The following is a 23,920-nucleotide window of genomic DNA, read 5'->3' as shown; positions in this document are numbered from 1 at the left end:
ATGTATCCATTAACAGATTTGCTTAGTTAAAATTGTTCTTATTGTAAATACAGAACATTGTTATGAAATGCACTTGATGAAAAGACAGATTAGTTGTTTAGTTGTTTCCTGAATACACATTTAATTGAGTAGCATAAACCAGATCAAATGTCATTGTTTTTAGACACAACTCGTCCTCTTCTGCTGCTGCATCATCAAACCTGAATGTTTTTATTTCCCTGCTCTGGTTTCAAGTGACGATAACAAGGAGATGATGCACAACTCTATTTCTTATCATTGCAACTACAGCCCCCTCCCCCCCCGCAGTTACACCATCGTTTGAAACTCTGCGGTGAAGCGTCCGAGAAAGAATATGCATCATATGCGGCCGAATCAGAAACCTGCAGTCAGACCAAGAAGAGTTTCATTACTGTCGGAAACCCGACACTTCAAAATGAGCCTGGGCTTCCTCCACCTCCTGCAGCAAGTTCCAGCAGGCGGACTGAAGGGCAAAACCAGACATGCTGGTAAAGGAGGGGCGACTGAACTCACATCAATAATCCCTGCAGCTATTTCTTCCCCCAGATGCGCCTACTTTTCGTTTTGGCAAGGGACAGAGACAAGACTTTAACTAATAATCATCTTATTTCACTAATAAGCAGTAGACAATTGGTGAAACAATAAAAATAGTTTTTTTTATAGTGGAGCGACGGTAAAGTTTAGAGGAGCAGAGCACTGGGAGGCCCTGTGGCAGAGGCTCACCTTGTTGAGCCAGTAGGTTGAGTCTAGTGCACAAGACATAATCGTCCTTTCTGCAGCCGTCGAGGAAAGACAAACACACCTTCGCTGTCGCAACACATCTTTTTATAAACCCTTCTGTCGGTTCTGATCATGTGTTCTATAGTAGAAAGGACTCACTGCATTTGTGAAATGAAACCAAACTTTCACAGGCACTTTGATTTTGACTGTTTAATGAGTGGCTTAATATAAGTTAAAGTACATTTTTGTGACTATATTCGTTCTTGCCGAAGCAGATAAAACATACAATAATTTCAGGCACACAAACTTTACATTTTACTTTGGTCTTTTCTTACTTTAAGTATCTACAGTCCAGTGTGTTTTATCTCTTAGCAGATACTACCAGAAGGCACTTTCATTTTTTAAAAGAGACTAAATCTGGTTTACAAGGTAATAAAGTGCTAGTTCTCGGAGTTCGACTCAGGGTGTAATGCACTGATGGGAGTGAAGAATGCTGTGGACCCTGACGTGCTTCAGTCAGGACTTCTTCAGGTACCAAGGGGGGTTGATAGCCGAGGATGTACGGTGCTTGTGGGGGTTTGTGACTTTCATCTCCTTTGTCTGGAAACAGCAGAAGAAAATATAGAATTAAAAATATGCTCAACAAAAAATAAGGGGAAGCGGTGAATCCCGTGGATATTCACACTCACAGACGGTGCATCCATCAGCCCGAGGCCTCGCGTGCCGGAGTTGCTCCCAGCGTGTTTCTGCACATCTACAAATAGAAAGAGGCCAGTGGAGGTTACCCTGCGTTGAAAATGACAACACGACAACACTGCGGTGGATCAGCTCTGACTTGAATCACACAACATTTACAAAGCGCTCACAGTGCAGCTTGTGGTTGAGTTTTTCCAGCGAGAGAAGGACTTTCTGCTCCTCCAGGGAGATGGTGGTGAAGCCCTTGTGCTGCTGCTGCTGCTGCTGCGTCGCTGCAGGACTCTGTGTTTGGGCCGTTTCCATGGCAGCTACAACATCTCTGTCTTCCAGTCGGCCGGCAGCGTGTACTTCAGCCAGGTGTAACTGGGCTGCACTCCCCACTCCTGAGAGCACAGACAGCATCACGTCAAGGGCCTGGTATTCTCACCTGCTTCCACTTTACTCCGGCAGTTTTCTGTGCTTTTATGTGTAAAATACGGCTGCACTTCAGTCTTTCTTTCTAAATCTACTTACTACTGTCTATGTGAATGTTTGGGTACTTAAAACACGCAGGAGAGAAGTCTTATGAGTTGAACTTGACAGACAACTTGTCTGATCTATAGCAGAAACCTAAATGCTGATGGGCACTGAACACAGTACCTTCATGTGTCAACGCCACGTTGCACGCATTGGAAAACATTCTGCCTGGCTCCGTCCACTGTTTTGATGGCTGCACAAAAAGAAACACATCAAGTTATTTTAGGCTCAGATCAATCTTATATAAGATGTTCAAATAGTAGTAATAGTAGTAATCGAGCACAACAACAGGCAGAGCAAGAAGTAAACAACACATTTTGCGTCAATGCTTAGTTTTACTGAAAATCTTGTCTGGAGACTTATAAATAGTTGTGTCTCGTCAGTTTTCCTAACACCGAGGATGACATTAAAGGGACTGTGAACTGATTCAACAAGTTCAAACAAACCCCTCCACTGATCAATTATTTGAAATCCCACCCCCCCACCCCCCCACCCACAGGGCAACTGCGTGCATGTACCTGACAGGGCTGAGGAGGAGGAGGCCTCCTGTTCCCTGAGCCAGGAGACTGTCTGCACTGCTCCGAGCAGGGTTTCCTCACGGCACGCCCACTTTCCGGCGCCTTGTATCTGGGGACGGCTTTTTCTGAGAGGAAAGGCATTTGTCAGAATCATTACAATAACATGAAAAACAGAACTACATCAACGTGGATGATAACAGAAGGTGGTGAGATCACGCCATACATTCACATTCACTTTTCTTTAACGTTTTTGACATTTTCACTGATTTCCCAGAGAATAATTCATAGATCTTGATGGAAAACCAGGAAGGTTTAGAGGAATGATTTCTTGGTGCAGTTTGGTGCAGCTTGATTGAAGTTAAATTATTGATTGTTGGGACTGATTCTACTTTATTTGTAGTTGTCGTCTACAAGTCGTCTAACTGAGCGACCGCACAGCGTCTCCTAAGTTAGAGCCCTGACAGTCGGAGGTATACAGACCTTTGTTTACAACAATAAAAACGCAGTTACGATTTTGAAACAGTGACGATTTGATTTGGTTTAGGAAAAGATAGAGGTTTGAGTTCAAATGAGGCATTGTTAAGATCAGAGGACGTTGGTTGTCATGGTGTCAAGTGGTTCAGGTTATGAGGCCGTCATCGACAACAGAAACAACACAGGAAACAAAAAGCGTCTCCTGTGTTTTGCCAACACATCCTTCCACCCCGACTTCCTGGTTCCTCGTTCTTTTTTTTACGACGTCACCTGACTTCTTCCGCCTGCTCCCGTCATCTTCACTACAGCTGCTGGAGGTTGGCAATAAAACGCAGTAAAACAAGTTGTGATACGCTGCTGCACCGGTGGTCTGCGGGCTCGTCGTTACGTTCTGTCAGACCCAAGTTTCTAACAACACTCACAACTAATGCAGGACGGAGATGTCTGTGACGTTGACTACAAGGTCTGAGAAAACAGAAAAAGTAGGATTGTAACATGTAAATGTGCCGTTTAATAACAATAATCCTCTTTGCCCTATTAAAACTGATATTTCAAGACAAAAAAAGCTATTAGTTTGCCAGTAGGAAGACAAACCTGGATCTGTTCGGCTGTGCAATCTTAAATGAAAGTATGTAGGAGCAGTTTTTTGCTTAAAGTACATTTTTAACAGTCCTGTGAGATGTTGTGGGAGGAAATACGGGTCTGAGGCATCACTTGTGGCTGATAACACCGCGACGCTGCTGATGGCAACATGGGACAGATTATTGGCCTGGGCTTGAGGCGAGGCAGACAAGGGGCCATTGTAAGGCAGGAAGGTTTTAGGGTCAACTAAGTCCACTTTTCCACATATTACAGGCTTACTCTTTCTTTCCTCTCTTTGCTGTGCGAGTGTATAGTCGAGAGAACTTTTCAAGATCAAAATACGAGACGCAAAAAGAACAGTTATTCAAATGTGTAACATAAAAAGTGGCGCCAAAGAAGACACAGGATATGGGTAGATGATGAAAAATGGATCTCCTTGGTTTCCTACACAACTTTGCGAGACACACAAACACCACACAGTTCATTGACTGGATTCTGCCTCAATGAGATTAAACTGTGTGCAAAGAGGTCCCTGTGGTTGTAGTTCACATTGTTATCTTAGTTTCAGTTTTATAGCTAATAGGGGCAGAGAAACAGGTTTGAGAGAAACTGTGGGCAACTCTAAATAACACGTCTCTGCAAACACACAATCCGAGGCCTGAGCAGTGTGAGGGCCGGTCGGCCAAAATATACATTACCGTCCTTGATGGCTAAGGCGCTGCGGACACCGTGCCAGAGCTGTGAGATCTCCTCATCTGTGGGAGTGCAGTTTAAACAGAGGCCCCTTTCATTGGACACCGTCCCTCTTCTCCTCCCGCAGCTCGGAGTTTCCTGGTGACCTGAGCTGAGCTTGCTCTTCGCGTTGCCCTCTGAGACGGGGCATGTGTACGAGGGGGGCAGTGGTGTCTGCATAACACCGCTATCTGTTCTGATTACATGATGTGAGCCTCCTGAGGCGTCCTTGCGCAGGGCCTGCTCTCCAGCCCCGGCGTGTTTACTGTTGACACTACATGTGTGATCCACGCCATATGGTGTCTTGGCGACATACGCCATCTTCTCCTCCACCGCTTCCATCCGGGGAGGTGGGCGGGGCACCATGTTCCTCCCTTGTGTTTTGGCAATCCGATTCACCTCGGTGGCAGATTGAGGTCGTATGACGTTGCCCTTTCTACCCCGTGAGGAAACAGGAGCCGCTCTGGCTCTGGCGGAGCGCTCTCTCCAAGGGACCTTGGGGCCAATGGACCTGGTGGCGCTCTGCAGCACCTTGACCTCGTCTGCTCTTTCCTGGTGTAAACTGACTTGAACCCCAACATCTGCCCACGCTTGCTTTGTAAAGTGATAACCAGTGGAGGCTGCAGAGGTCACGCTGGGTCCAGGCTTGGGGGCCCCTGAGACTGTAGTAAGACTTTGCTGGTGGTCCTCTGGGTTTTTCTTTGACTGAGAAGGGATGGAAGACCTATATTTATTCTGCTCTTTTACCACATGAACCTCATCGAACCAACGCACCTTCTTTTTGGTAGCGTTGCTCTTCACCTCCTTCATCTTTGCCCGGGTCAATTCGACACTATCTTTGATCGCTAAAGCTACTTGTTCTGCAAAAATCCCTTGGCCTGAGCCGTGCGCACACGCAGCGTCTCCTGACGTCTTTTTAAGAATCCCCTTAATGAATCTGACGTTACACATTAAACGCGATGCCCCGACTGAGAGAGGGAACTTTTCTTCTTCCTCCTCGGGACGCTTGAAGCACTTGAGAGCGTCTGACTGAATGTTGGACGGGCGTGCATGTTGCAGCACGGGCTCCGGGTTTGAAAACTTATTGAAGTTAATAATGGAAGCGCTGGGCTCTTTTTGGGATGAGAGATGGTGGTTTTCTTTTCCTGTGTGCCGAAGCGTTCCGTATTGTGAGGAATTATCTATGTTGCTATCATTTAGGAAAATATTTGGCTTTGGGGGAGCCCCCAACGAAATCTCTTTGCCGTTGCCATTTTTGGCAGGAAGAAGAATCTCTGTAGCTGACGGATGTACTAACTGTCTGTCATCATGGACTCGCTGCTGTCTGAGATCCAACAGAGCCTCTGGTTTTGGACATGACGAGTCAAGTGCTGTGCTGTCGGGTGTAACTGTATTCATAAAATTGTTGTTGTCTTTGGGATTGTTTCGTGTGGAGTTTGTCTCAAAGTGCTCTGGGTCTGTTCTACTATTTTCACACACAGATAGTAGATTATTGCTGTTCACTGCAGGTTGTGTCTCTGGTTCCTGCGTCTTTTCAGACGTGAACCCCCAGGAAGCGTTGAAAACGTGCATCTTATTGTTAGGCCCCTCTGACTCATCCTGCGTTTTCTGCTGAGGCTCCTGCTGCTTTTGTGATTGGGCCAAGTTTCCATCGAGGAGCCGCATTGCTGATGAAGTTAGGTCTGATGTATGCGGCGGCTTTGCTGAGTCGAGCAAGTAAAAGCGGGAATTCCACAGATTATTTCCACCACGGTTGTTGTCCTCATTCTCCAAACTGTCCTTACTGGAGTTGCAGCTGTCTGACACGTGGCTGTCCTGAAATATGGAGAAAATAATATGATTGACATTTTCTTAACCCTTAAGTTATTGCTGTTTTTGAACGCTTTTGAGTTGACTTTTATATATCACATTAAAAAGCTGTTAATCATGCCAATAGTTGTCTTTTTTTCCAGCACAAAATCGCCCATTTGACAAATTCTTTTCATTTTGACATAGTATATCAACATATTGGTCCCACAAGACAAGACATGATTTGATCATGTTGGCGTAACTGAAGACGCCAGAAGGTTAAAGGTGATAGGATCGCAGTAAAATCCCCAAAAAGGAATAGTCAGTTATAATAAGAACTCCTAAACTGTGCAGAGCCATTTGATAAAAATGCTATGGCCTGAAACACAGAAGTGATTAAAGGTGACTGTGTAGATAACTTATACATACACAGGACTGTAGTTCAGAGGTCACCCTAAGTAAATACACCTCGGAAACTACGCTAGCTTTCTGTTCTGCTTGCAGGACATGAGATCCTACTTCACTGTCATCATTTATAATCGTACCTGCCGTTAAAGGTGCACTTTACTTTTGTTAACAAAGCTGGGACAGTACAACAGCTTTGGAAAGGAGTTGGACGTGTTGTTTATACACACGTCAGGTGGGAGAAGTACAGATTTTACACAAGAAGAAATTATATTTCATGTACATATCGGTATTTTTGAATTGCTGTGGTCGATCTACTCCCACACACACACAAGAAGCAAAATAAGTTTGAAACAATATTCACACACGTATTGCGCCACAGTGTGCTGAAGCCTGTGAGTCCTCCACTACAGTGAAGAGCTCATGTCACACTGCTGCACCCTAGGGGTCTACTCGTGTAGGTTAATATATCAAAAGAAGCACTAGTTATGCTAAAATGTTCAACGTTTTTTCCTCACAGACCACATTGGATTATTTCATATCTGAAGCCCAGTTTAAAAAAAAGTTGTAACGGAAACTGCATCGTTTCCAACAAGATATGAGAAGAACAGTATAAGTGTAGAAAATAACAGGGTGAGACTAACTTATTGACAGAAGTTTACAAATTAGGTTATGACATATCTGCTGGTTAGGGTTAGGGGGTTAGATCAAGCTCATATAAATTGATTAGATTAAAAAGATGTGAATGTTAGATTACATTACATCTATATGACCATCATTTGTATTAATACAAATGTCCTTTATTTTCTGTTTCTATCTTTCTAATTACTTTTTGCATCAGGATTGTATTGGTCCTTATGTGTGTGAGTCAAAACAGCATTTTACATCATTAACAAAAGTGGAGGGGTAAAATGGATTGAGTAAGAAAACCTTAAAATAGCAAAAAGGTTTTGTTTCAAAATTGAATTCAAATTGAAAATGAGCGACGAACCTGTGGGCTGTGATCTTGTTGCTTCTCTTGTGTCGCGTCATCTTCTGCGCTGTTCTTGGAGAAAGCCATCCTCTCCTCCAGGAACATTTTGGTCTGGACCTCCACAACAGAGAGAGCTTGGCCATGGGCGGCTTGAGGAAAGGGAGTGCAGCTTCTTCAAGAGAAAGCAGAAAAATATAGGTAACATGTACGGCTCCTCCACCAATAAGAAAGAGCCACGAATGAAATATATAAATGTATCTATGTTTAATCCTAAAAGCAGTGATTGGGATATATTTCATACATTATTCTGACTTTTTTACCTGTTAATGTTGTAGTTTCTGGACAGGTATGACGACTGCTGGGTGTAACAACCCAAAGGGCCTTGAAGTTGACTGAGGACATCTTCAATATTTGGAATGTCTCTTGTAAAAGCTAAAACCACATGAAGGAAAAACACAAAACAAACTGAAACGTGTTGATACTGTCGTGCGTTGTTTCTCGTTTCTGAGAGAAGTATGTGAGATGCATGACTGACTTTGTCTCCGTCTTTGAGAGGGAGGTAGGTGTCCTCTCTGGAAGCGCTCGGTTGCATCCTGCACTCTCTCCCTGCGTTGCTGCAGGATCGTCTCCCTCGCCTGCTTCTCCTGCTCGTCCCTCTGCTTCTGTCTTTCCTCCAACGCCCTGCGGCCATGACAGAGAGCTGAGCATTCACCTGAGGCACGTTGGCACTGATTACGTCTAGACTGGCCCGTGTTTGAGATACAGAAACCTGAGTCTGTTTGTTGAGATGTGTTCGGTCATTAATAAATTAAAGCCAACACTCGCGGCTGGGTTCACAGAGTCTGTCAATAATGACATTACTGGGTCAATAAAGTTCTGCGTATTTGTATTATACATTTGGGAGGATGTTACTATGAGTGTAGCCTCCTAGTGTCTACACAACTTTAATTGCTTTTGATTTTCTAGGCTCTTAGTGGGTGAGAGTAGTGGTTTTCTCAGTGGTTAACTTTGGAAATGGATAATTGTTTTGTAAATTCTTGTGTGTGACAGTCACGCTTTACAGAGTAGTCGTGTGGATTAAGATGAGGAGAGCGTTAAGCTAAGACTTCATCCATTAAAAACTCCCACACGTGAATAGGAAAGTTGTTTTTAGTGCCTGTATGAGCCTCATTTGAGGATGAACTTTGCAGCTCAAAATCTATTTCCAGGCCTAGACCAAAAAAATCTCATCTATCCCTCAAAGGTGTTAAGCCCATGCAGGACAGGAGCATAAGCCATAAGCTGCATGTTCAGGAGACAGGTTCATACTCTACACCAACAAGTCAGCATCTGCCTCCAGGAAGAAATGAAAGATGCTCATCCTGATTACAGAGTACAGACAAATAATAAAATAAAAACAACAGTGCACCATTATCATAATATCTGTTCACTAACTTCCTGCGTCGTTTGGTCTCCAGGCAAAACTTGCGAGCTCGGGCCTGGCAGAGTTTCTGCTCCTCAGCAATAAGTTTCTTCTCATCGTGGAGGTCGGCAGCAACTCCGAACCTTGAATTTCTGGAAGAGAGCAGCTAAGGACGACTGGTTTTACTGTGTTACCTGAATGCACCATTTCACTTCAGTGAATAACAGTGAATTACAAAGACTTCTTGTTGTGTAATTATAGTGATTCCCGTGTTAATTTAGCCTTATTGTTTTCACACGTGTAACGCACATTTCTTCTTGTTATATAATTTCGTATTTGACTCGTTTTTATGTGCATCTTTAAACTTTATTTATATGCCAGTTCTCACAATTTTACATTTTTTATGTATAATGTTATCATACCTATAGCCATCTTACAATATGTATGCTTTTTGTTCAATAACAAAAAGTATATAAATAAATATATTAATACATATATAGGATCATAATAATGAAAACTAAAGGAAAGTTATAATAAGAAAAAAAAGGTTATATAACATGTATTTCCATTTCAACCTCAAATTATAACTATTATACTATAATATTCAGTGGTTTCATTCTTCAGACTTTATTTAATCTACTTACTGGGTTTTATTTCCATCTTATTTGACATTAAACTGTTTAATGTTCGATGTCTTTGTGTAAAGTCATTGTTGCAAAGCACTTTTCTCTCTAGATAAAGTCAAATCATTATAATTATACATAATAATCATCATTATTCTGAGTCTACAGGACAGATAATAAAACATAAGGAGGATACGAGTTGTAGAAGAAGTTGTCGTGGAGAAGCCTCATCCTCCGCTGGCTGACACCGGGCTCTCAGGCAGCTGCAGCCCGCCGGTGAGGCTCCGAGCCGCGGGTCCCCTCCGAAGCTAACGTCGGCGGAGCTCCGTGCTAACGATGCTAACTCATTCATCCATGTTCACCGGGAAGACCAACGCGGAAAATGCTCGCGGTAACTTCTCCTGGAGATCAGCAAAGTGTCTGCGGTCGATTTTAAAACGCGTCCGGGGCTCAGTCGGTGTCTCCTGTCACTGTGTGTTTACCTGGTGATCATGGTAACTGGGGATATTTGTTTACATCCCCTCTCTGGGTTGTCGGCAGCTGCCACACCGTTTAAAGGCAGCTGCCTGTGATGTCACGCGGTTGAGAGGCAGCTGCCTTTGTTGCCACACGGTTTGGAGGCAGCCTGCCACTTGTCTGGAGAGCACCTGAAGAAGCTGTGTGTGATTCATTCAATTAGATGTATTCTGGTTTATGAAAGTTTATTATATAGTTTGTAATCTCTCGGGGGGGGGGGGTCAATGCTTGATCTTGGCGTCTATGGATGGGTAAGAACTCAAAGACGGGTTTCCCGGTGTCAGTTACAGTGTGACTGATACTGCGCCTGAGTAAACTGTGATAAACCAAAGGAGAAAATGTACATTTGTATCCTTCCCCTAGATTCTGCACAAGATGGTGAACAACTCCCTGATAGCAGTGATGCACAGAGATGCTGCTGCTCATGTTGCAATGTGTTGACTACAACTGTACCAAAGTGGATGAACATACCACAAAGTAACCAAGCTTTCAGTAATGGTAGGACCAGCCCCACTCTCCATTATTATGTATTCTCTCTAGGCTGAATAAATGTTTTCTGTGTTTTTGTGTTACAAGGCAGCAAAGAGACACTCACACAATTTTACTTTCCAATTGCATATAAACGATTTAAATAAAACTTTATTCACTATCATAAGTTGACTTTGGCTCAAATGTTTTCCTTATGACGGGATCTCATAGACATTCTCCAAGGACTCATACACTAACATCCATAAGAACAATTAAAATGATACAGGCTGGCTTATCATGTTAAAGTGAAATGTACTGACATTGAAGCAAACTGTTATTTATACTTTCCTGGCTAACCAGTCATTTCAAGTGCATCTCCACCACGGTTACCAAGTACAACATGGACAAATAAAATAAAAATGTTGCTTTTGATAGATAGATATTCAAAACGTGTAAACAATCACCTTTTATTTCTTTATGTTTGAGTAATGTGTGCAAATGTAGATCATAATAACTCAATTAAAGCATTAAATTATAGCATTGTCTATTGTAATGACATGCTGTGTCAGTAATGGTAAATGTTAATAATGGAACCTTAAACAGGGCGACAGAGCTGCAGTAACAGACACAAACAGCAGGTTTTACACGTGTCAAAGATAGCAAAGGTATCGTAGTAAGGACTCGGTTAAAGTGACTTTAATATAAAAAAATCATTGAAGTTCACAAGGCACGGACATTAATTGGCTGATGATACATTAATAACAGCTTCTCACCATTATTAGATTAGATTAGATTCAACTTTATTGTCATTGCAGAGTACTGAGACAACGAAATGCAGTTTAGCATCTAACCAGAAGTGCAAAAAAAAGCAGTAAAAGTGCAGAGTATGTGCATATGAAAAGTGGAATATGTAAATAAATAAGATATGTACAGTAAGAAATAGATATGGAATATGAACAGTATTGATACAAGACTAGCAGCAATAGAGGTAGGTAGTGTAGATATGATAAGTGTATATAAAGTGCAGGTGTAAGTATAAGTGGTGGTAGTAAGTGAGATAAAAATGAGAAATTAAGTGAATGAGGTAGTAGTAATATTGTATACAGAGTAAGTTAAAAGGTATGGTATGATATAATTACGATGAATACACTATGAGCAAGAAGTATATAAATAGATATAAATATGAATACACTATAGGTGGGATAATACAGTAGTACTTTACTGTCATTTCAGACAGAGGAGTAAAGTCATAGAGAAATGTGAATCTTTTTATGGAACACATTGAAAAGAAAGCAGGTTTCCAGTTTCAGTCGTTAAGCATCATGTTCCATTGACATCACTGCCAGGTCCGGCCACATCCTCCTCGTGTGTGCACCAGATTGTTGTCCATCGTTTTAACAACAGCTACAACAGCATCTAAAAATGAAGCCTGGATAGAGGTCATTACACAGAAAGACGCACCATTCCCGTTGGCATCAGGAACTGGTCACATCTCTGATTCGGAAAGTACAACTGACTCAGTATTTGTTATATAAAACACTATAGGTGTTTACTTATTGTTTTACTTACGGTGTTATGATGACACGATACCTGTACGCAGCGTCTCAACCATCCACGGCCCCGGAAACAATAACAAGTAAGTAAAAGTTGACAAACTGGACCAAATCTCCCTGAACAAGTCACAAGCAGACACCACTCTCAGACAGTGTGGCAGCAAAGGCAAGCTGCCTCTAAAACCAAGGAGGGAGCTGCCGCGGCAGGTGCCCTGATGCAGCCTGGCAGCAGTGTGATGTCAAGCTTCAGTTCAATGACACGAAACACAGGAAAGGCATCAACAGCATTTAGGCAGAATCGGTACAAATATGACAAAGAAATCAGATATATCAACGATCATGTTTCACAACACAAGTGGAGGAACACAGATTAATTATTGTTGGTGCTCCACACGCTGATAAACATTCATAACCTACGTGTAAATCTCAGGGAATGAATCACAAACAGCGGAAGTTGCCCTCAGGCAGGGCGGCAGCAGTGGCAGTTTCTGTTTGCCACCGGAAGTGCCTCCGCGAGCTGCCGCTGCCACGGTCTGGAGCTGGATGTCCCTCCGCAGATGGGTCATTTCCAAAGTGTCTGTGTCCGGGACAACAACCTGGAGGAAGTGACCGTCCCACGGAAGCTCATCTCCGGCTTCTTCTTCTTCTCCTTCTCCTTCTTCCTCCTCCTCGTCTGTGTCCGGGTTGCTGGCGCCTGGCAACACGACGTCCAGCTGCGCTTACGTGAGATGAAATGTGCCCTTGGAAACGTAAGTCACGTGACCAGTGTAAACAGGAAGCGGGACGGTGTCCTCTGCAGCCGGTTGCTCGGTTACAGAAAAAAAGATGGTGAAAAAGTGCAGAGAAGTGTTTCTCGCATGTCGGAGATCGTGTCCTGACTTCACTGCAGAGTTTGGTTCCCCCCCCACGTTTTAAACAACAGGAGATTCTCCGCGTAGACGCGTCCAGGACGACGCAGCCGCGCGGGGCAGTGTGTCCCCTCTCATCTGATAACATGGGCACCGAAATGAAAAAAAGAAAAAATGTTCTTTGTCCCACACTCGTCGGTAACGCAGCCAGTAACGCACCGGGGGGAAGTGGCGACTGAATTAAAACGTCCGGGGCTACAAGCCAGGAGACGCCCATGTTTATATCAGGGCTGTTGGAATAACTCGTTAATTTTCAATTAATTAATTACAGGGAATGAAATCAACTGTGTCTGTATTTGCACATTTTGTGACTTTTTGCAGCGCATGTTTCGTCAAATTTATGAAGATGTTTTCTGAGTTTGCTCGTGATGTGACTTATAATATTAATATAACTATTATTATATTCGTAGTATTATTATTGCTGCATGCAATTCTATACAAGACTACAACCTAGGACTACTGCAGCCTGAATTATATAATGTGGTCTAATATATAAAAACACCCTAATCATAGGCTAGAAGATATATAGAAGAATTACTGCTCAAACAAATTTCCCCCATGACTTAAAATAATAATAATAATAATAATATTAATAATACATATATATTTTAAGTCCCCCTCATATTAATGAAACAACCATAAGTGGAATATTTCTATCTTATATCTCCATTTTACACTGAATACTCGTGATGTGTTAGTTTTGCAGAGCTTATACCTGCTCTGTTCTGCCTCTTACTAAACACAAAGGTTATTATTACCTGTTACATCTGGTGGCACAGTGAGGTAAGAGGATTAAGGAAAATCTGCTTTTTTCCAGATTGTTTATGCAGCATGGACAAAAGCCCACTGCATTAAATAATCATATAAATCCTAAACAACCATATAGAGTATTAGTGTCGCTACAGGACGCCTGTGCACCACTGACCGTCACCGTAGTTCACAAGAAAATAATCCGTCTGCTTGAATTTATGTCACCGTGAGTTGGATCAGCGCTTAAATCCTCCATTAGTTTGACATAGTGTTTTAATATCTTGCCCTTTTTTGGCTCACCGGGCACAATTATAGAAAATCAAGTAAACTGAGATATATCATCTCTAAAAAGAAGAACCAAATGTACCCAACAAATGCTAATATCCCATGTTACAAAACGCACCTCTAAAGCTGCTAAACCACCCAGTGGGCGTGCAGAGGCGGCTCTGTCGCTCAGGTCTCAGGGTGAGAGTCAGTGTGGCCGGTGGGAGAGAGGGTGGCGTGAGGCTGGTGGACACGAGGTGCAGCGGATTGCTGGTGGATATTTGAGTTTTTGGGTTCTAACGGCTTCATGAAATGAAGTGGAGCAGTTTTCTCTGAGGTGAGTGGATGGTATCTTGTTGGGATTTGCTCATATTGATGTGAAATATCTGGTGATACACACTGAAAATGATGAAATTACTTGCAGAGGTCAGTTGAGAAATGTTGGTGGTTATTTTGGGCTTTTGAAGGGAAAGTTTGAGGCCCATGAAAAGCACCAGCAGCCTGTGAGAGGAGGCTGATCCTGCAGCATCCCATGTTTCTGAATCTCCAGTTACACTTCTCAACATTTAAACACTCAGGTCTTCTGCTCCACATACTGAGGACGTGGAATATATTGTTTACATGTGTGTTAATATCACAAAGAGGAATTGATTGCAGAACAATCTGATCAATCATACACTGCATCTTTAAAGGGGTGACGTCATTAATCCACCTTTATTCATTACATCCAATTTGTCTGTCCCAAGAATATCTGAAAAACTAAAACAACATTTGCAGAAATTCAATCCACGGCTAAATTAGTAATTTCAAATGCAAAAAAACCCCAGAAATGTTTGTATTTTAAATTGGTGATCCTGCAATTTAATTTTACTCAGAATTTCCTCACTATGAATATTATTTTTTTAAATCTTGTCTCAGCTGATATAGATGCCAAACATGCCATGTCTGTATTTGTGTATATACTGTGCTCACCGGTCAATTATTGAAAATCCTGTTAACTCTAATTATGATTGAATGAAGGAACATTATCATCTGTCATTGCTGAAGCAATTAGCTCCTGAGATAACCACATTATTCAAGATGCTATTATACCGAACAGGAAGTGGATTTACCTGTTTGGACAACAACACAAACTCGCATCCAAACAGTCACAGTCACACGGCAGCATCATCACCACCGTCTAATGAAGTGAGTTACCATCATCTTTGCAGTAAATTCAAATTTACCAGGATTAAACACTGGATGGCATCGTTGGGTAATGTTCCACGTTTGGCCGACGACCAGGCAGAGGCTGAGTGGATGAACGGTGCCAGGCCAAGAAATGAAGGCGAGCAGATGATGAGTCTGTGGGAGGCGTCACACATGTTGTGAGAGTTATGATTCTGCTGAGACCAGCTGTCCATCGCACATTGTTGTCCACTCACTGCTTTATGATCCCGAGGCCTTTTTTTAGGAAATGCAGATGGAGCCGATCCTCATGCATCTAAACCAGTAGACTAATTAAAGTCATGTGTCTGCTTAGGGAGAAATTAATACTCATCCTGAAGCTGCTGTGAGTGAAAATTTAGTATTTTACAGATACATAATTTGTACTTGCAGTCATATAACAACGGTATTATATCATCTAATATACTTTTGCCAGATGGAGCAGTGAAGGGGAAGCCATGATGCTGCGTCCGGCTGTGTCCAGACCCCGAAGACCCGCTGTAAGAGGAGCCGGTTACCTCTTTCATACCCAGTCCTCCTCCTTCCTCTCCATGACAGAGGAGATTTTCTTAGATGCCGCGGAATACGGCAACGCTCCTGAAGTGAGGCGGATGCTGGAGGAGCTTCCACACCTCAACGTCAACTGCGTGAACTACATGGGCCAAAGTGCATTGCAGCTGGCAGTGGCCAACGAGCATTTAGAGGTGACCAAGCTCCTACTGAGGAAGAAGGACCTCGCTAGAGTGGGTGATGCTTTGCTGTTGGCCATCAGCAAAGGCTACATCCGCATAGTGGAGGCCATACTGGGTCACCAGGCCTTTGCCGACAGTGAGAGACTCACCGACAGCCCGGGCCAGGCTGAGTCACACGACGACTTCTTTGCCTATGACGAGGACGGCACACGTTTCTCTCACGACATCACTCCCATCATCCTGGCTTCACAGAGCAATGAGTATGAGATCGTGCACATACTCCTGACGAAGGGCGCCCGCATAGAGCGGCCTCACGACTACTTCTGTCAGTGCAGAACCTGCAGCGAGCAGCAGAGACACGACGCCTTCAGCCATTCACAATCCAGGATCAATGCATACAAAGGTCTGGCCAGTCCGGCGTATCTGTCGCTGTCTAACGAGGACCCTGTGATGGCAGCGCTGGAGCTGAGCAACGAGCTCGCTGTCCTGGCAAACATTGAGAAGGAGTTCAAGGTACGATCATTGATTAAACACATTGCAGGCTATGTCGAGATTCTATGGTGCTACAGATCTTTCCTTTCTCTGTTGCAGAACGATTATAACAAACTGTCCATGCAGTGTAAAGACTTTGTGGTCGGACTCCTGGATTTGTGTCGGAGCACCGAGGAAGTGGAGGCCATCTTAAACGGGGACCCCGACTCGTGTCAAAGCTACGAGACCTTCGGCAAACAAAACCACATCAGGTTGAAACTCGCACTAAAGTATGAAGTTAAAAAGGTGAGCATGGGAGGAACGCACTTTATGCTTTAGTTTCAGACGTCACGTGTTCTTGAATTCATACTGGAGCTTTCTCTGGTTCAGTTTGTAGCTCATCCAAACTGCCAGCAGCAGCTCCTCTACATCTGGTACGAGAACTTCTCCGGACTCCGTCAGCAGAACACAGCGGTTAAGGTCCTGCTCGTCCTGGGTGTAGCAGTCGGGCTGCCGGTCCTGGCCTTCATGTACTGGATAGCACCTTCCAGTAAGGTTAGTTCCTGCACCGTCATACTTTGCAAGATTCTACTTTTTTGTTGTCTTGACTTTTCTTTTTTACAAATCGTTTGAAACTGCACTTCATCAGAGCAAATAAAGGGAAATGAACATTGGATTTGCAGTTGACGTGTTTCCAATCCTGCTCCGTGTTTGTCGAAAGTTGAAACAAACAAATGCTGCCAACATGTTTGCCACAAAAACTTTAGAAGGCAACTAGAAGGGCATTCAGCAGAGCGTGTTCCTCCGCCAAGGCCCAACAGTCATTTTGGACGTAGTTCTAAAACTACTGAAGATACATATAAACAGTGGATTCTCTACTGAATCCACATTATCTCAGCTACACAAAGTTACAGTTATCGTACAGCAGCTGAAAGGATTTGCTAATTTGGGCTCAGACGCAGACTCTGTGACAGAATCCACGTTGGAACTTGCTAGATCTGAACAGCTCCCTGAATATGTCAGATCTTTTTCATCAAGGTCCATGAATTGTTCCCTGGAAAATTGGTGACAATGATAAAACAAACAAACAAACAAACAAACCAACCATCAAAAACTCCCTGTGTCACAATGTTAGAAACAGTGGGAGGAAGTTTTCAGATTTGCACCAAAACTTAATGGATTCTTTCTTGGTCCATGTCATGTTATGTAATTCTGTGGAACATCAACAAACCTTTTTCTAAACTTCCTCTGTTCTCACGGTCAAAGAAGATTAATGCATTGTTGTCAGAAAACCCTCTCAGACCAGAGTTTACTGGTTTGGGTCTCATGTGTTGATTCATTTCTCACCATGAAAAGAGCAGTTGAAGATCATTTTGTCCTCTGTGTGCCCGGACTTCTCTCAGTTGGGGAAACTCATGCGCGGACCCTTCCTGAAGTTCGTGGCCCACGCTGCTTCCTTCATGATATTTCTCTGCCTGCTGGTCCTGAACGCCGCCGACCGCTTCGGGGGAACGACGCTGCTGCCCAACATGACCGTCCACGACCACCCATCGCAGCTGTTCCGTATGAAGACCACCCCCTTCACCTGGATGGAGATTCTCATCATATCTTGGGTCATAGGTGAAAACTTTCCCACTCATCCAGCCCTCTCCCATTCTTATATATACAACCCCCGCTCATATAGCTCAGATCATTTCCTCGTTAATTACAATATTTTTCAAGATTATGTCAATGTGTTCATATTTCTGACGCTCGCTCTTCTCTACCTCTCGTGATTTAAGTCCGGCTGCGACACAGTTGCATCACTTTGCTCTGCATGCAGGCTCAGTGATATTACGAGTCATAAATCCCAAACATCTATCTTCCATGAAATGGCCCACGTAGATAATTATGTATTCTTCCCACGTGCACCACAATAAATCGGACTTGCAATGACTTTGCAAAGATGAAAAAGGCAAAGGTGACTCTCTCCACTTAGCTCCACAGGGGAGACTCTGGAGCAGCATCACACACACACACACACACACACACACACACACACACACACACACACACACACACACACACACACACACACACACACACTTTGTCAGTATACAGCATCAGCAAATCTTGTGTGATTTGACTATCAATTAAATCCTTATTTATCATATTTGTGATTTGTCTCTTCCTTTCAGGGAAGATCTGGGAGGAATGTAAAGACATTTGGTCGCAGGATATCCGGGAGTACATCTCAGAACCCTGGAACCTTCTGGACTTTAGCATTTTGGCCATATTCATGACGTCTTTCATCGCCAGGTTAATGGCGTTCTGGCACGCGTATTCTGCCCAGTGTTACGTTGACGAGCACTTCTCCGACCTGTCCAACATGAGCCTGCCCTCTGACATACAATACTTCCAGCTGGGTAAGTCTGGGGACCAGAGAATTGATTCGTGGATCTTAATGGAAAAATCTGGCATATTTAGGGAGCTAATATCTATGAGTGTGTGTCCCTGGTGGACCTATGTACTTATTTTAGTTTGCATGACTGAAGGGTGACTTTAAAACCTATTGATCTGATAAGCAGTTATTAAATTACATATTATTTCTTGATAATTTTGAGACCCACAGCAGGAACTTTAATGGATTTAGTGGCTAATAGCTCCCACCAAAGACGTTATGTTTTCACCTGCGTCCGTTTGCTCACCATTTGTTTTGTTTTCAGCTCGGATCAACTGGATGCCCTCGGACCCGCAGCTCATTTCCGAAGGCCTCTATGCCATCGCAGTTGTGCTGAGCTTCTCTCGCATCGCCTACATCCTGCCGGCCAACGAGAGCTTCGGGCCGCTGCAGATCTCTCTGGGACGGACAGTGAAAGACATCTTCAAGTTCATGGTGGTCTTCATCACAGTGTTTGTGGCTTTCATGGTGGGAATGTTCAATCTGTACTCGTACTACCTCGGAGCCAAGCACAACGATGCGTTCACAACGTGAGTGGGGGGGGGCGGGGCGTTTTCCAATCACACGTGACTTTTACCTGAAAAAGGGAAAGAAAGAGAATTGTGCCTGTGGATTCAGTCTGTGTTGAATCAATACGAGATGAGAGAAACACATTGGTTGCACGACATTTAATTTAATTGTCATGTCTTCGTTCCTCCAGGCTCGAGGAGAGCTTCAAAACGCTATTCTGGGCCATCTTCGGTTTGTCGGAAGTGAAGTCCGTGGTCCTGAATATCGACCACAAGTTCATTGAGAACACCGGCTACGTTCTGTTCGGGGTGTACAACATCATCATGGTGATTGTGCTGCTGAATATGCTCATCGCCATGTTCAACAGCTCCTTCCAGGAAATACAGGTAAAGTCTTAACCAGCCACATTTCCACAAATAATAATGTATGTTTGTGTCTTATCCATTATCCAAGGCAATAAGGGGCCATTTTGTTGTGTGAACATATTTATATTGGAAATACTCGTAGATGTTGTGATTTACTGCTGATTTGTGTAAAAGCTGTCACATTAATTTAATATGGCAGGTGGGAAACCTGGCTACAAAAATACATAATATGTACATGAATGCAAAAGTACAGATTTTGTGTAAATGTCTCCTATGACATAGTAAATAATGTGCAACACCACCATCAAATAAAATGATCACAATTGATATGATAAGACAGCATCGAAAAAAGAAATGTAGACAAGTTGCGCATCAGAAAGGCAAACAATAGAATAGAGTAGAGTAGAATAGAATAGAAATGTATAGAATAGAATAGAAATGTATAGAATAGAGTAGGAAAGAATAGAATAGAATAGAGTAAAATAGAGTAGAATAGAATAGAGAAGAATAGAATAGTGTAGAATAGAGTAGAATAGAAAATAATAGAAAAGTACAGAAGAGAGTAGAATAGAACAGAACAGAACAGAATAGAATAGAATAGTATAGAATAGAATAGAATAGAATAGAAAAGCCTCTTATTCTCTCTCTTCTCTGTCGATGCAGGACGACGCTGATGTCGAGTGGAAGTTTGCTCGAGCCAAACTGTGGTTCTCGTACTTCGAGCACGGCGTCACGCTGCCCGTGCCCTTCAACCTGGTGCCCAGCCCCAAGTCTGTCATCTCCCTCCTGCTGGGGATCAGAGGATTTCTCTGTCCTGCACCTCAGGGCAAAAACCAAGAGAGTTCAAACGATGAGACGGAGCTTAACAAGGTGAGGCGTCAGCTGCTGACAGCAAAATCTCAAAGCAAGGAAACGACCAAAATCATATTGTTGACTGTGAAGTAATGGGTTAAGACATGAATTCACCCGGTACAGTAGATTCTTTAAAAAGGATCTACAGGGCCCCCTTGTGTCACATTTACAAGCTGCAGTTTAAGTTTCAAAGTAAATATGAACAGTGCTTCTTCTCTTCTGTGTTTTCTTCTGATCTCAGTTGAGGCAACAGGAGGATCTGAGCGTGGAAGCTTCAATTGGTCCGACTCACCACCAGGTAAAGACGTTTCTGTTTCCTGACGCTGATTCATCTCATAACACATATGTGAAAAAGAAATAATGCAATACTACAAACTAAAGTATATCAAGAGGACACATTTAAAAAACCTGATCAGATAATCACTGTATATAAACTGCATTTAGAAATAATTCAGACTCCTTCAATTTCTTTGCTATGTTGCAGCCTTATGCTGAAATCGTTTAAATGTATTTTCCTCCTCATAAATCTAAACTCAACAGCTGATGAGAAAACAAAAGTAGAATTTATTAATTTATTAAAAAGGACAAACTGAGTTATCACATAAAAAAAACATGTTTTTGCAATGATACTTCAAATTTAACTTAAAATAAATCTCTATTCAACATTATGTCACTTGTGAAATAATTAAAGAAGAATGTGCCTGTTCGCATTATAGAAAAAAATATATATCATTTTAGTCATGGTCTTCTTGAGTCTGATATAATAAATATGGTACCTGAGGTAACTGTGATGTAAAGAAAAATACATAAGTATATAATAGTCATAATAACATTTATAATATAAAAGATAGAAATGGAAAAGGTGAATTTCCATTGAGATTTTCTACATCTTCAATGAGTCCACTCGGTAAGTAAATGAAATTGATAGATTATGATTTGGGAAAGGCACTTATCTGTCTATTAGGTCTCACAGCTCTCAATCCACATCAGACCGAACCATGAGGTGGAAGCAGCTTCCTGCAGAGCTCACAGACTGGACGGATCCGGGGAAGGCTACAAAATTAAACCCTGTGGCATCGAAGGTTTTTCCAGGAACCACAGTGACCTCCATAATTCTTAAAATGAAGAAGTCTGGAACAACCAGGACTCTACCAAGAGCTGACGGCCCGGCCGGACTGAGCAATCAGGGGGAGGGCGGCCTTGGTTGGAACCTGATGGTCACTCAGGCTGAGCTCCACAGATCCTATGTGGAGATAAACTCCGAGAAGGACAGTCTGGACTTCATGACGGAGTGGCCAGATGTGAAAGACACATGCACATATGGCCTAAGACCTAAAGGACTTTCAGACTGTGAGAAACAAGATTCTCTCATCTGATGATTTCCTTATTTAGCCTCATGTCTGAGCATCATGTCTGATTTAAAACCCAACACTGCTCATCACCTGCCTTCATAACAGTGAAGCATTAACCAAATGAAAGGTTTATCCAGAGAGCTCAGGACCTCAGACTGGGCCAAAGGTTGAAAGTCCAACCGGACAGTGACACAACTCTTTTTTTTTGTTTGTGTTGTTTGCGGAAAATAGGGCTAAAAACCGTGTAATCGTGTCGACAGTTATACGTCTTAATACATGTGATATTATTTGAATTTTCTGTTATTCTTTTTTTTTGATAAATTGGCAAAAAACGAGGTGAAATTCTTTTCTTGCTCTTCCATGTTGAGTATAGACTGATAAGAAGGAAAAGTAAGTTTGAAAATGTAGTAAAAGGCTGCAGAAGAAATGAAGGGTTAATATACTTTATGAACATGTGCCAACATATTGAGTCAGTCAATGTATAATCTATATAATCAAACGTAGCGTTTCTTCTTCTCTAACTCAAATCTTCTATTCGTTACCACAGCAGATAATGAACCGCCTCGTCAAGAGATACATCGTGAAAGCACAAACGGATAAAGACAACGACGAAGTGAAAGAGGGTGAGTTTGTCTGGATACGCCGCTTTTTATAATATATATATATATATATATATGTAAATATAAAATATTTTATTGTTTCTCCACCCACAGGTGAGCTGAAAGACATAAAGCAAGACATCTCCAGTCTGCGCTACGAGCTGCTGGAGAGGCAGAGCCAGGACACGGAGATGCTGGCCGAGCTCATCGGGCAACTGGGAGACGTCATGCGTGTTCAGCAGAAAGAAGAGTAGAGGCACAAGCTGACTTCTTTAAAACATAATGTCAATATCAAGATCTGGACACGCCGCACTCGTCTCATTATTGAGGAATCGAGGGGTCAAAAGGCCTTTATGCTCAGACGTGGATATTCAGTATGTTTAAATATGGAAACCTTCCCTTAGTGTAGCATCACATTCTCTTCCTCCCCGTCTCTGTACAGATAAACAACATGGTGGCACTGGTGGAACCTGGTTTTCCTGCTGCGCAGCCTCTGTTTTCCTAATATCTACCGCTGATTGCTCACATATCATGTTTGCATAGTTTGATTTGAGGGAGAGTTGTAATAGTAAAATCAGTTGAGATAAAACAGACGTATGAGTCTGGATAAAAAACAAAGGAAATGATTGCAGGTGATAACGGCCCCTCGGAGATTTCTTGTGATTCTCATTTTTTTTTCTAATGTTGTGTTTTATTGAAGCGTTGATCACTAACCTTCAATGAATATAATTAAAAATCTATGCTGATTGCTTTCATCTCAGGGCGCACACAGAGGGTCTTTATGGCTTCCTCACATCATTAGATCAGACGCTGTTGTGCTCCCTCACGCTCGCGGTGAAGCAGGACAAACGTCTGAGAGCAGTCTGACCTGTCAAGACGTTCGACTCGGAGAGTAAAAGCTACCGAGCCGAGTCCCCGAGCAGACTTTAGCCCGTGTGTCGGCAATATCAGACATCTGATTTTCAAAAAGAGGGAGCCGGAGGGATTGGGTTACACAATGATTTGAAAGCTGCCCGGTGGTCACCATGTGGCTCCAGCATCACATTTACAGATTACAGTCTGAGAACTGGGCCATTACAGCATGGTGAAGAACACATCATTCAGATACGAGTGTGAACCTGTTATCCAAGAATTATGTCGGCCGCAACACGAGGATCCCCTGTGATACCGTCCAGAGTGTTGACGCAGGAGATAGGGCCAAGGCCTGCGTGTGCATCACACATCCATACTCCACTGATGAACTCCAACTGTCAGACCTGATGTGTTATCTGAGCAGGATAACACAGTGTAAACCAGTAGATTCCGTCCAGTTATGACTCAACATGACAGAGAATGTAACAGAAGATGTTCTTCACTTTGAGAAAGGCTGTGAGAGTGCATTTGACAAATATACAGTGAAACACGAAGCTTTGAATAAATGCAAATGTGCAAAAATGGAAGATAATTGAAAATAAAAAGTGTTGAATGAGAACTGTCTTTTGCAAAGAAAGTAAACGTTTTAATTGCTTGGGTATTTTTACAGACCGT

The 23,920-nt window shown here is 42.8% G+C and overlaps 2 protein-coding genes across 2 annotated transcripts; one reads left to right on the top strand and one right to left on the bottom strand.

Annotated features, from left to right (window-relative positions):
* Positions 1-960: 960 nt before the first annotated feature.
* cep126 (centrosomal protein 126) lies at positions 961-9,981 on the bottom strand. The gene is made up of 11 exons (XM_035153620.2): positions 9,644-9,981; positions 8,857-8,976; positions 7,958-8,103; positions 7,743-7,854; positions 7,441-7,594; positions 4,223-6,071; positions 2,469-2,593; positions 2,074-2,143; positions 1,605-1,817; positions 1,428-1,492; positions 961-1,338 (listed from the first exon to the last, which is right to left on the bottom strand). The coding sequence occupies exons 1-11, from the start codon at positions 9,676-9,678 to the stop codon at positions 1,255-1,257; spliced, it is 2,973 nt and encodes a 990-aa protein (XP_035009511.2). The 5' UTR covers positions 9,679-9,981; the 3' UTR covers positions 961-1,254.
* Positions 9,982-12,464: 2,483 nt separating this feature from the next.
* Positions 12,465-23,887, top strand: trpc6b (transient receptor potential cation channel, subfamily C, member 6b). The gene is made up of 12 exons (XM_035153842.2): positions 12,465-12,733; positions 15,549-16,317; positions 16,396-16,581; positions 16,666-16,830; positions 17,679-17,895; positions 18,453-18,680; positions 18,981-19,245; positions 19,416-19,611; positions 20,254-20,460; positions 20,684-20,740; positions 22,342-22,417; positions 22,508-23,887. The coding sequence occupies exons 2-12, from the start codon at positions 15,571-15,573 to the stop codon at positions 22,645-22,647; spliced, it is 2,484 nt and encodes an 827-aa protein (XP_035009733.1). The 5' UTR covers positions 12,465-12,733; positions 15,549-15,570; the 3' UTR covers positions 22,648-23,887.
* The last annotated feature ends 33 nt before the right edge of the window (positions 23,888-23,920 follow it).

The sequence above is a fragment of the Hippoglossus stenolepis genome, chromosome 4 (genome assembly GCF_022539355.2).
Source record: "Hippoglossus stenolepis isolate QCI-W04-F060 chromosome 4, HSTE1.2, whole genome shotgun sequence".
NCBI lineage: Eukaryota > Metazoa > Chordata > Actinopteri > Pleuronectiformes > Pleuronectidae > Hippoglossus > Hippoglossus stenolepis.
Note: the sequence above shows the minus strand (reverse complement) of the source record. Positions and strands in the feature narration are given on the sequence as shown.